At 50.3% G+C, this 12,169-nt stretch overlaps 1 protein-coding gene across 1 annotated transcript in view; it reads left to right on the top strand.

The window, feature by feature from the left end:
• The window catches only part of EEF2K (eukaryotic elongation factor 2 kinase), a 64,674-nt gene that overhangs the window by 36,874 nt on the left and 15,631 nt on the right, over positions 1-12,169 (top strand). Inside the window, exons 5-13 of the mRNA XM_058711970.1 lie at positions 514-551; positions 913-1,084; positions 5,002-5,151; positions 5,690-5,822; positions 6,076-6,203; positions 6,919-7,120; positions 8,532-8,599; positions 10,915-10,992; positions 11,825-11,887. Coding sequence (XP_058567953.1) covers positions 514-551; positions 913-1,084; positions 5,002-5,151; positions 5,690-5,822; positions 6,076-6,203; positions 6,919-7,120; positions 8,532-8,599; positions 10,915-10,992; positions 11,825-11,887 — 1,032 coding nt within the window. The remainder of the gene's footprint in view (positions 1-513; positions 552-912; positions 1,085-5,001; positions 5,152-5,689; positions 5,823-6,075; positions 6,204-6,918; positions 7,121-8,531; positions 8,600-10,914; positions 10,993-11,824; positions 11,888-12,169) is intronic.

Genomic DNA, 12,169 nt, shown 5'->3' with positions numbered 1-12,169 from the left:
TCTTCTGCTCAGCATTTCATCTGTGATGTTCGTACATGTTTTGGCCAGCTCTATGTTTCATAGAATAGTAGAAGAGAACAATAGAATATATCCATTCTCGTCGCCTGTAGTATTCCATCAAGTAGGGTAGACCTGATGGGTTTATCCATTACACTGTTAATGGACATTTAGGTTGTTTCCACTCTTTTCCTGGTACAGAAAACAGAAAAGCAGGGCTGCAAAAAATTCTTTAACATGCATTGTCTCCCACATAACGTCTTCACCCCCTGGGGGTTATTCCCCTCAGTGAGGGTAGGAGGAGGGTGGCCTTGTCACCCCCAAAGCCTCCAGGCTGAAAGTTCAGTCGGGCGTTAGTGCTGGGGTGAAGGAGGGAGGGCCCAGGGATTTTAGGGTTGAGATGAGGTCCAGGCATTCATTTGGTGGGTGATGTCCAAGGGGAAAATCTCTTCCTAACTCAGGATTGCTTCTGGGTGGGGCATGGGGACTAATAACCCTCTATGTGGTGTCTTTCAGCCCTTTGGCCGTGGAGCTATGAGGGAGTGCTTCAGGACGTAAGTGACTCAGCCTGGTTCTTGGGGCCCTGCCCAAATTCCCTCAGGCTCCTAAGAGCAGGGGCAATGCAACAGTTCTGGCTGAGAAACTGAGACAGTGGCCTCTGCTTTTTATAGGCCAAGCCTCTCTGCTCTCCCTTGGACCACATGATGGGCCTGGCTATGGGGATGGTCTCGGGGAGGACATGGAATACCCCACTAACCTCTGCTCTGGTGTTTGGAGGCCAAAAGATGTGGGATAAGAGACCTTTAACAATGTCCCTTGGTCCCCTTCCCAGCTCTTTGAAGGGTGCCGTGAGTCAGGCTGGGTCCCTGGTGAACCCAGGTGCCCAGGTGGGTCCTCTGCTGCCTTTCCTCCCAGGAAGAAGCTCTCCAACTTCCTGCACACCCAGCAGTGGAAGGGGGCCTCCAACTACGTGGCAAAGCGCTACATTGAGTCTGTGGACAGGGACGTGTACTTCGAGGATGTGCGTCTACAGATGGAGGCCAAGCTCTGGGGAGAGGAGTATAATCGGCACAAGCCCCCCAAGCAGGTATGTGACAGCCCTACCTGCCACCTTCCCACACAAGGCAGCCGGAGAGAGTGACTGGAGACCAGGGCAACAGTGGTACCAGTCACAGGTTCCCTTCATGGTTTTGGTGGTGTTGTTGTTTTGTTTAAAAAAATTTTTTTTAATGTTTATTTATTTTTGAGAGAGAGAGAGAGAGAGAGAGAGAGAGAGAGAGAGAGAGACAGAGCATGAGTAGGGGAGGGACAGAGAGAGACAGAGGGAGACACAAAATCCGAGGCAGGCTCTGAGCTGTCAGTGCAGAGCCCATCGTGGGGCTTAAACTCACGAACTGTGAGATCATGACCTGAGCTGAAGTCAGAGGCTCAACCAACTGAGCCATCCAGGTGCCCCTCCCTTTATGGTTTTAACAGTAGCTAATAATGATCATCATTTATTGAGCATGATGGGCCAAGTACACTGTATGCAGACTCATTTATTCCTAAAACCAGAGCGTGGAGGTTATTTGAGATTAAAATGCTTTTATCCCATTTACAAATGGGATCTGTTAGTCAGGATTTTTGTTTGCATGTGTTAGAAACCCACTCAAATGGGTTTAATCCAAAAAAGGAAGTTTTGGCTTTATGTAACTGAGAAATAGGGCTGGCCACAGGTGCAGCTGGATCCGGACCCAATAGGATATTGAGAATCTCCCCATCTCTAGCCTTGGTGTTCTTCCGTGTGGCATCACTCACAGGCAGTTTCTGTTTGTAGTGATGTGTCGGCCACTAGCAGCTGCAGGCTCACTTTCTGTCTTCTCAGAAACCTTGGTGGGATATGACAACACTTGTTTTTGCAGAAGTTCCACTAAGTCTCAGAACTGGGTTTCATTGGCTCTGATTAGGTCAGGTGCCTATTGCTGAGCCAATCACAATGGTCAGGGGAGGGAATATGAAGATTGGGGAGGCATGAGCCATGTGCTCACCCATAGAGGCAGCAGTGTGGGTCCTTCCCCTAGACTATGTAGACTGAGACTGGTGGCTCCTAAGAAAAAGTAGAAGGAGGGGAGAATGGATAGCATGTCTGCCCCTGGGGAGCCCCAGGCTCAAAGAGGTTAAGTGACCTGTGCAAATGGTCAGGAATGGAGCCAGGGCTCAAATCCAGGCTTTCCAAGCCCTTGCCCATTTGGCTCCTTCACCGGAGCCCCCAGGGTGTTTACTGACCCCAGGCCTAGCAGAATTTCCTGTTGCCTATGGGCATTTGAGGAAATAGCGCTCAGTGCCTCTGCCCTGCCTAATTCGCAGCTCAGCTCTCCCGTTGTTTGAACACCTGCTAGACACAGGACACTATCTCCTGGGAGCTTTGGGAGAGCTGCACTTCCAAGAATCCAGCAGAATTTATTGAGTGCCTGCTGTTTGCAGGGCCCTTGATTAAGCGCACTTGGGGTAGACACAAGAAACCACAGTCCCCACCCACGGGGGCTGTGACCACCTCACTGCATGCCATCCTGGCCTCCTTTCTCTTCCTTCCTAAGTTTGTTCCTGCCTCAGGACCTTTGCCCTGACTGTGCCCCCCACCTGCATCATTGTGTCCCCCACCCCTCCATCCTTGTATGATGAGCTCCTTCTCCTAGTTCAAGTCTCAGCTCACATGTCACCTGCTCAGTGAGGCCGCCCCAGGACATCCTGAATGAAGTAGCCCTTCCTCTGCTGTCTCCCTCTGTCACATCATTCTGTTTGTTTTGGTTCCTTTTATTGGGAGAAGTTGGCGCCATCTGAAAGAGTCTTGTTTTTGTAGTTAATATTTTGGTTGCCTCTCTCCCCCAAGGACAGGGATGTTACCTGTCTTATTTACGCTGTATCACAGTCCCTAGGGGGTCACTAAACAATGTGGTTGTTTTTTTTGTTTTTTGTTTTTTTATTAATTTTTTTTTCAACGTTTTTTATTTATTTTTGGGACAGAGAGAGACAGAGCATGAACGGGGGAGGGGCAGAGAGAGAGGGAGACACAGAATCGGAAACAGGCTCCAGGCTCCGAGCCGTCAGCCCAGAGCCTGACGCGGGGCTCGAACTCACGGACCGCGAGATCGTGACCTGGCTGAAGTCGGACGCTTAACCGACTGCGCCACCCAGGCGCCCCACAATGTGGTTGTTTGAAATGATAAGGGAGAAGGATGTAGTTGTTTGAGAAGGAACAGGCTGTTCCCTCCCGGCCGCATCCCTGTAGTGAGCCCACTGGCCAAGCAGGTGGCCTTGTTCCTTGTAGGGATGGAGCCAGCATTTGGGGTGAGAACCTCTGAGAACCATCTGCTCCTTCCCTTTCGGCTGGTTCTCAGAACTGAGGCCAAGTTTAGGGCAACGCTCAGCTCAGGGCCTCTTCAGCCTCTGCAGCTGTTGTCTGCCTGTCTAGCGACTCAGCCAAATGGTTCCTTGGATGGTTGTTTCCTTGGGAAACCCAGACCTGGATCCTTCTACGGTGGGTGTTATTGTGGGGGACGGGGAGCCATGGGGAGTCAGTGTCTCAGGTCTTACCAACCTCACTTTATAAACCATTCACAAGACTTACACGTTTCCTTCCCAATATTAGACATGTGCTTGTTAAAAGAAATTCAGCAAGGAATGTGTATAATTCCCCATTGCAGGGAGAGAACCACTGGGTATAGTTTGGTGTTTATTGCTCTAGAGTTATGTCTACTGGTAATGATAACATCAGCAAACGTTGACAGACTCACGTATCAGCAGATTTCATTCTCACGCTACGTGTGAGAGCCCATTCCACAGGTGAGAAAACTTGAGTTGATGAACTAACTTGCCCATGTTCACAGTATTAGTGTAAGACACCTGCTTAGTTGCTTAGCATACAGACCCACAAATGTGTAGTAAGGCAAAATGGTTTCTTTCTCTCTCATCTGATGGTCCCATTTTGGTGGGGGGCTCAGGGTGGACTGGTGCCTCACTTCTTTAAGTCATCCAGAAGCCTGGTTCCTTCTGTCTTGTTTTTCTGCCTTACCCCAGAGTGTGGCCCTGGAGCACATGGCCAGGTCGGCCTCACTGGGAGATGTCCACTCGATAGCCTCAGGAAGGCCAGAGGAGGAGGGGCAGGCTGGGGTTACATCATCACTGCTGCTCAATTCCCATTGGATGAGCTTGGTCACATGGCCACACCTAGCTGCAAGGGAGGCCAAGTGATGTCATTCCTCCTGGATGGCTGTGCATTGTGTTGGAACTCAGTTGGGGGCTGTCTTAGTCCCTTTGTGCTGCTCTAACAGAACTTTTTTTTTTTAAGTTTATTTATTTTGAGAGAGCATGAGTGGGGGGAGGAGCAGAGAGAGAGGGAGAAAGAGAATCTTAAGCAGGCTCCACACTGCCAGCTTGGAGCTGGACATGGGGCTTGATCCCACAAACCTCGAGATCATGACCTGAGCTGAAACTGACTGAGGTTGCTCGACTGACTGAGCCGCCCAGGCTTCCCCAGACTGGGCAACTTACAAATGACAAATTTATTGCTTACAATTTTGGAGGCTGGGAAGTCCAAAAGCAAGGTGCCAGCCTGGTCACATTCTGGTGAAGTCCTCTCCTGGTTCATAGCCGGTGCCTTCTTCTTGTGGCCTCACATGGCGGAAGTAGCGAAGGAGCCCTGTGGTCATTTTATCGGGACGCCAGTCCCGTTCATGAAGGCTTCTCACTCATGACCTGATCCCCTCCCAAGGGCCCCACCGAATAGCATCACCTTTGAGGGTTAGGACTTGAACATATGAATTTGGGGGAGACGCAGTTAAGCCATCACAGGGGTTTTCATTCTCAAAAGAAAAGGGGACAGTGGACTCTGGGGACACTTGGCCTGCAGAGAGCTGCTGGCTGATGGAGCCACGATTGGAGCCCAGGCGGGCGGCTCCTCCCAAGCATTCTGTGTCGGAGGCGCTTGCCACCTGGCTCCTGCCTGAGCTGCTCCCCTCCCACCAGGTGGACATCATGCAGATGTGCGTGGTGGAGCTGAAGGACAGACCGGGCAAGCCTCTCTTCCACCTGGAGCACTATATCGAGGGCAAGTACATCAAGTACAACTCCAACTCGGGCTTTGTCCGTGATGACAACATGCGCCTGACGCCACAGGTGAGGCCCCTGGAGGGGCGGGTCCCTGTGGGCATGAGGTCTCACCCCAAGGGGGCCCTCCAGCCTCCTGGAGTGCCCCGAAGTAGGTTCTGTAACGAGACATGCCAGCCAGCTTCTGTCCCTGCAGAATTAAACAGGGCTCCTCCTTTATCTCTTCCTCTATGCAACCTCTTTTTTTTTTTTTTTTTTTTAGTGTTTATTATTTATTTTTTGAGAAAGAGCATGAGCAGGGGGCGGGCAGAGAGGGAGGGAGACACAGAATCCGAAGCAGGCTCCAGGCTCTGAGCTGTCAGCACAGAGCCTAACGTGGGGCTCAACCATGAACTGCGAGATCATGACCTGAGCCGAAGTCGGACGCTTAACCGACTGAGCCACCCAGGCACCCCATATGCAACCTCTTCTTGCAGAGAAAGGCCCCATCGTGGGCAGAGCTGAGGTGTTGCAGCCCCGCAGTGGTGGCTGACGTGTGTATGCATAGTCCACAGCCTGGTCTCTTGTGGTTGGTCACCTTAGTCTTCCTGTCTCCACCCCACCCCAGGCCTTCAGCCACTTCACATTTGAGCGTTCCGGGCATCAGCTGATTGTGGTGGACATCCAGGGTGTGGGCGACCTCTACACCGACCCGCAGATCCACACCGAGAAAGGCACTGACTTTGGAGATGGCAACCTAGGTAGGTGGGGAAAGCCAGCCCGTTTCCATGGAGACCACACTCCCTGTTTGCCCACATCTCTCAGCTCTCCCTGCACACGAGGAAACTGGCTGAGGTGGTAGATCGGCCTTTCCAAGATGGTGGGGGTGGAAGCTTGGGACGTCTGAGCCCTGCCACTTCAGTGCCTGCCCTTTCCGTGGTTTTGGTGCCCAGCACTGCCCCGCCTCTGTCACAAAGCAAGGCGCTGCTCCAGACTCCCCTGCTCTGCCCGCAGGTGTCCGGGGGATGGCGCTCTTCTTCTACTCTCATGCCTGCAACCGGATTTGCAAGAGCATGGGCCTCGCTGCCTTTGACCTCTCACCAAGAGAGAGGGACACTGTGAATCAGAACACCAAGCTGCTGGTGGGTGCCCAATGAGAGCCTGCTCAGGGGGACCGGGCCCTTCTTCTGCCAGGCAGTGAGCTGCGCTTCTCTGTGATGGTAGTCCAGGCCCTGCAATGCTTACTTGAAGAGCTGCAGGGCCAGAAGGATCTCAGCCCCATCCATGGCCCTCATTCCTCCCAGGATCAGTGCACATAGCCCTTCCGAGTGTCCCCACTAACCCAGTACCTGGGGTCTGCTTGATTGGACCTATTTTGACCAGAGTGAAGAGCCCAAGTGTGTAGAGATAGTGAGGGAGGTGTGTGGTACATGTATTTGTGTGGCATGTTGATAAATGGCTGGACTAGACCTGGACCTGGCTCTTCGGGCACCTTGCTGTGTCCAGGATAGGCCCCCCGCTTTTACCGTGACCAGATGTAAGAGATTGTCAGGACAGACCAGCTTGGGATTCTGGATGTGTGGCCGCAGGTATGCCCCAGCTCAGGGCTATAGAGTGTGGTTAACACTTTGGGATTGCTGGCTGGCTTTGAGCTCCTGTACCAGATGCCCCTTCTTAGAAGCCTTTGGGTTAATCCCCCACTGGTTATGTTTAGATTTCCTGCCAGTCCCTAAACAGGCATGTATGGGGGCCGTTGACTGAAAGGGCCTCAGGGTTTGGGTAAACAGCACGCTCCCGGAAGAGCCCTTCTCTCCCCAGAGGGTTCCTGTGTGACATGGGTGTCCGTTAATTCTCCAGCAATCAGCCAAGACCATCTTGAGGGGGACAGAGGAGAAGTGTGGGAGCCCCCGAGTAAGGACCCTCTCTGGGAGTCGCCCCCCCCTGCTCCTTCGCCTTTCAGAAAACTCTGGAGATGAGAACATGAGTGACGTGACCTTTGACTCTCTCCCTTCTTCCCCGTCTTCGGCCACACCACACAGCCAGAAACTGGACAACCTCCGTGAGTGACGTTTTTGGTCCTTGGTAGTTGTGATTGGAGGGGACAGGCACCAGAAAGAACACAACTAAACTGGCTTTCGCTTACGTTAGGAAATCAGATATGCTAGTCAAAAAGATTCATGGCCCGGATGGTTGTATGAGTGAGTTTGTTTAATAAGTTTTCAAGACCCAAGTCTTCCGAATGCTTCAAAAACAGACCCTGTTTTAGATAACATTTTTTTCAGCGTGTTTCATGAAACTAGCAAAACCTTTACACCAAAATTTCACAAAACAGCAAAAAAAGAAAACTGCATTCCAACCCCACTTATAAACATGCAATACAGAAATTCTAAATAAGGTATTAACAAAACTGGTAGTGTCTTTGAAAGAATAGTCCATCATAATCAGATAGTGTTTTTGCAAGCATCTGAGACTTGTTCAATATTAGGAAATCTGAACGACCTATGAATAGATCAGAGGAGGAAAACGGAATCATTATCCTCAAAGTTAAAGTGATAGAGTTTGCTGATGAAGCGGAGGGGAGGCACGGCTGACTCCAGGGTTTTGATCTGAAAAACTCTAAGGGTGGGGTGGCCATTTATTCAGCTGGGGGACGCTGTAGAGGAACAGAAGAGGAAGATTTTAGTGTCAAATGTCAAGCCTTTTAGACATTTCCACTAGAAGACCTTGGGTATAGTTTGAAGCAGGAGTTGACAGGCTCTCCGTAGAAGGCCAGAGAGTAAATATTTTAGACTTTGGGGACCTATGGCTTCTGCATTAGCAGCATGAATGTGGCCATTGACAGTATGTAAATGAGTAGGTGTAACTGTGTTCCAAGAAAGACATTAAATTTTCTATTTCATGTACTTTTCACATAAATTACTATTCTTTTAATTTTTCCAACCATTTTAAATGGAAAAACCATTCTTAAAAACCATATAAAAATGGAAACAAGCTGGATTTGGCTGTGGAAGCTCAGGGGAGGAGACAGAGACTGGGAACCACCAGGAAGAAGGTGGTTGGTTGTTAAGCCATCTGAGGCTTCTCCAACTTGTAGCTACTCATTGAGCCCCAGATATACAAATGGCCGTTCTTCTTTCACACCTGCACCTCACTGAAGGCCAACTGTGGCCCAGGCACGTGCGCCTCTAAGCCCGTTGCACAAGTTATTTGCATTACAGCCTTGAGGAGGCACAGGGGTGAAGCTACGTGCTTAGGACGCCACAGCCAGCAAGTGGCAGACTGAATAAGTTCTTGAGGAAGAACTGTAGCCCTCCAGGTACTGACAGCTTTCTTCCCCCATTTTTGCACCATTTTCAAAAAAATTTTTAAAAAGGCCTGGTGACAGGTGCGTTCAGTCCTAGATTGTAGTCAGTCTTTCAGACAGTTTTAATGGTAGAGCCAGTGCGTTATCTCTGTTTTCTCCTGCCCAGATTGGCCTGTGTTCAGTGACCTTGACAACATGGTACCCCGAGACCATGACCATCTGGACAATCACCGGGTAAGTTGGAGAGGGGTCTCCCGGTCTGCTCTGGGCACTGCCAGGGGCCACAGGGAAGTGCGGATGACTCTCAGCCTCCTGCCCAGGGCAGTGGTGCCCTCTGAGAAGAGCTGGATCCATTGCAGTTCCCAGAGATGGTAGCAGAAGAGGGAATCCAAATTAGCAACAATGCAACCTTCTGATAAATGCTGAGCAAGCTCAGCCCTGGTGTGGTTTGGCCACATGCGTGTGGACAGCTGTCCTGGGGGGAGGGAGCTGTCCTGGGTTTCAGACGAGTGACTTATAGCACAATCCAGCGTGATGCCCTCAGGTTGGATAAACAGGACCGGTTTCCAACAGCTTCTGGGTGACTCTGCAGAAGCTGAAGGCCCTGTATTTGCATTCAGGCAGACATATTACAGTGTCAAAGTAAAAACTCACAGGAATTTTAAAAGCAGACTTTGAGACGTGTCACCTGTGCCCAGACCTCAGGTGCACTTTAACTCGCACCCTGGGATTGCTCCAAAGGTTAAAGTTCACTCTTGACTGCTTTTCAGAGTTTTTGAGTGGAAGGAAAAAAATAAGCATAAGACTGTTTCAAGAGTTTGATAGACACTCTATGCCTCAACAACCCGTGAGGTAGATATTATTTTTGATTCCATTTATAATAGATTTCATTCTGGAATTAGAATGCATTTTAGAATTTCAAGGCACCTGGGTGGCTCTGTCGGTTAAGCATCCAACTTCGGCTCAGGTCATGATCTTGCGGTTTGTGAGTTCAAGCCCTGCGTCGGACTCTGTGCTGACCGCTCAGAGCCTGGAGCCTGCTTCGGAATCTGTGTCTCCCTCTCTCTGTGCCCCTCCCCTGCTCACTCTCTGTCTCTCAAAAATAAATTTAAAAAAAAATAAAACTTAAAAAAAAAAAAATAAAAGATCCAGGCACACCTGGGTGGCTCAGTCCATTGAGGGTCTGACTCTTGATTTTGGCTCAGGTCATGATCCCAGGGTTGTGGGATCAAAGCCCCGTGTGGCGCTCTGCACTGAGTGTGAAGCCTGCTTAAGGTTCTCTTTCTCTCCCCATCTGCCCTTCTCCCCAACTCTCTCTCTTTCTAAAATTAAATTTTTAAATTAAAAAAAATTAAAAGATCTGAAATAACTAAGACCTAATGTTAAGAGCAGACAAAGCCAGGTGACAGGTGCATAGGAGTTCATTTTATTATTCTCTGTTCTTAGAGGTATGTTTGAAATACTAATTAGTAGAACAAAGAAAGAAACAAAAGTGTGAGCCGAATAGTGATGCAGGTGACATGCAGAGATGTCCAGAACTGAACACTGGTAGACAAATGACTGAAGTTAGAGATTCCGAATTGTCCAGAAGAATAAAAAATGTGCCCCAGTTTTGGCAGAGGCCTCCATTGTAGTAAATACTGCACTCAGTACTACATTTGTGTCCATGGGTCATACGTCATAAACCAGCCTTTGTTTTTCTGCCTGTGAGCCCCTCTTTTTAAAAAAAAAATTTTTTTGGGGGCGCCTGGGTGGCGCAGTCGGTTAAGCGTCCGACTTCAACCAGGTCACGATCTCGCGGTCCGTGAGTTCGAGCCCCGCGTCAGGCTCTGGGTTGATGGCTCGGAGCCTGGAGCCTGTTTCCGATTCTGTGTCTCCCTCTCTCTCTGCCCCTTCCCCGTTCATGCTCTGTCTCTCTCTGTCCCAAAAATGAATAGAAAACGTTGAAAAAAAAAATTAAAAAAAAAAAAAAAAAAAAATTTTTTTTTTAATGTTTATTTATTTTTGAGACAGAGACAGAGCATGATCAGGGGAGGGTCAGAGAAAAAGAGACAGAATCTGAAGCAGGCTCCAGGCTCCAAGCTATCAGCACAGAGCCCAATGTGGGGCTCGAACTCACAGAACATGAGATCATGACCTGAGCCAAGGCTGGACACTCAACAGACTGAGCCACCCAGGCGCCCTGAGCCCCTCTTAATAATAGATTGGTCTTCCTGTGGTCCATACTCTCAGTGAGTAACACCTCACTTCTTGCTCATAGCCCTTCATTGTAGGCCCTATCATGAATCCTCATGGCTAAGGAAATCGCTGTCCAGGGTCCCAGCTGGCAAGTCACAAAGCTCAGACTTGAGCCCAGGCAGTCTGGCTTCAGAGCCCAAGGTCTTCGCCACTACTTTGTACTATTTCCTTGTCACCCAATCAGCAATACGGAGGGAAGGGGATGTTACTTGAAGTGATAGGACAAAGGAGAGATAGCAAATGTCTGAGTGTCCAGAAGTAACCACCACTCAGAGGACCACTGAGACCCTAGAGCCATCTTCTCTCCACAGGACTCTGAGAACAGTGGGGACAGCGGATACCCCAGTGAGAAGCGGGGTGAGCTGGATGACCCAGAGCCCCGAGAACATGTAAGGAATTCCCCCCAGGGAAATGAGACCAGAGTGTTCTGTTGCCTCATTGTCCAGGGGGACGGAAGGGTGGGGAGGAATGTGAGTGCGTTGTGAGAACATAATAGGTAAATTGATACCCAAGATCATTTCAGATAAAAATAAAGGCAGGGCAGAAGATAAAACAGGGTTACGGGGACCAGAAAGTTTAGTAAAGGGACAAGTATGGGCGATTACATAAGACTGAAAATGGCAGACAACTCTTATGAGGAAACTGGAATCTAGGGTGCTGGGTAATAGGCTGGAAAGGTGTGGGCAGAAGGATGCCGTTCAGTGCGTGGTGTTCTGGCCATCCTGGGGAGTGCACTGGAGGACACTGGTGCGGGTGGCTCAGGCAGTGTCTGCCACTTAGAGGTTTTCCCGTGTGCCAGAGTTGAATCTGAGCATCCAAACCAGTCTTGCTGAGAGCCCTTTGGTCTCAGCTTTGTTACTGCGAGTAAAGACCTATTATGGGAGCTTTGGTAAGGGGAAGGAGGTTTTCTTGGTACTTACCTGCCACGATCCTGTGCCTTTGAGTCATTTCCATCTGTGCACACAGGGAGGGTGAGAGGAAGGCTGTGGGCACACCAGCACATTGGTCCTGCCTGTTACCCAGCATTCTCTCTTCTTGGCACATGAGTTCCAGCTGCCCCTCCTAGAGGCCAGGCCTGTCCCTTGGGAGCAGGGTCTCCTGGAGGGGGCTGAGCCTGTCCCCTAGGAGGAGAGTCCCCTGGAAGAGGGTCCCCTGGGGAGGAGGGCAGGACCAGTTCTTGGGAACTGCTCTTTGGCTCACTCTACCCTTCACCTCCCTCAGGGCCACTCAAACGGTAACCGGAGGTATGAGTCTGACGAAGACAGCCTGGGCAGCTCCGGACGGGTAATGCTCCCTGAGGCAGCCTTGTCGTGACCACGTGCTTGCCTTTTCCAGCCCCTGTTTCTCCTCCCTGGTGTCACTGCTGCCTGCCCAGGCGCCTCACACATCAGCTAAAGGAAGATTGTGCAAAGGAGCCAGTCCCCTTGGCAAATACTTTTGAGCCCCTGGACTGGGCGGGACACTGGGGGATCTGCGGAGAGGCATAGACACAAGTAGGATAGCCCATCCTGGAGGGGGGGCTATAAGGGCCACAGCTCACATGGTAAAGTAATGCCTGTGTATAAG

The sequence above is a fragment of the Neofelis nebulosa genome, chromosome 18 (genome assembly GCF_028018385.1).
Source record: "Neofelis nebulosa isolate mNeoNeb1 chromosome 18, mNeoNeb1.pri, whole genome shotgun sequence".
Taxonomy (NCBI): Eukaryota; Metazoa; Chordata; class Mammalia; order Carnivora; family Felidae; genus Neofelis; species Neofelis nebulosa.
Note: the sequence above shows the minus strand (reverse complement) of the source record. Positions and strands in the feature narration are given on the sequence as shown.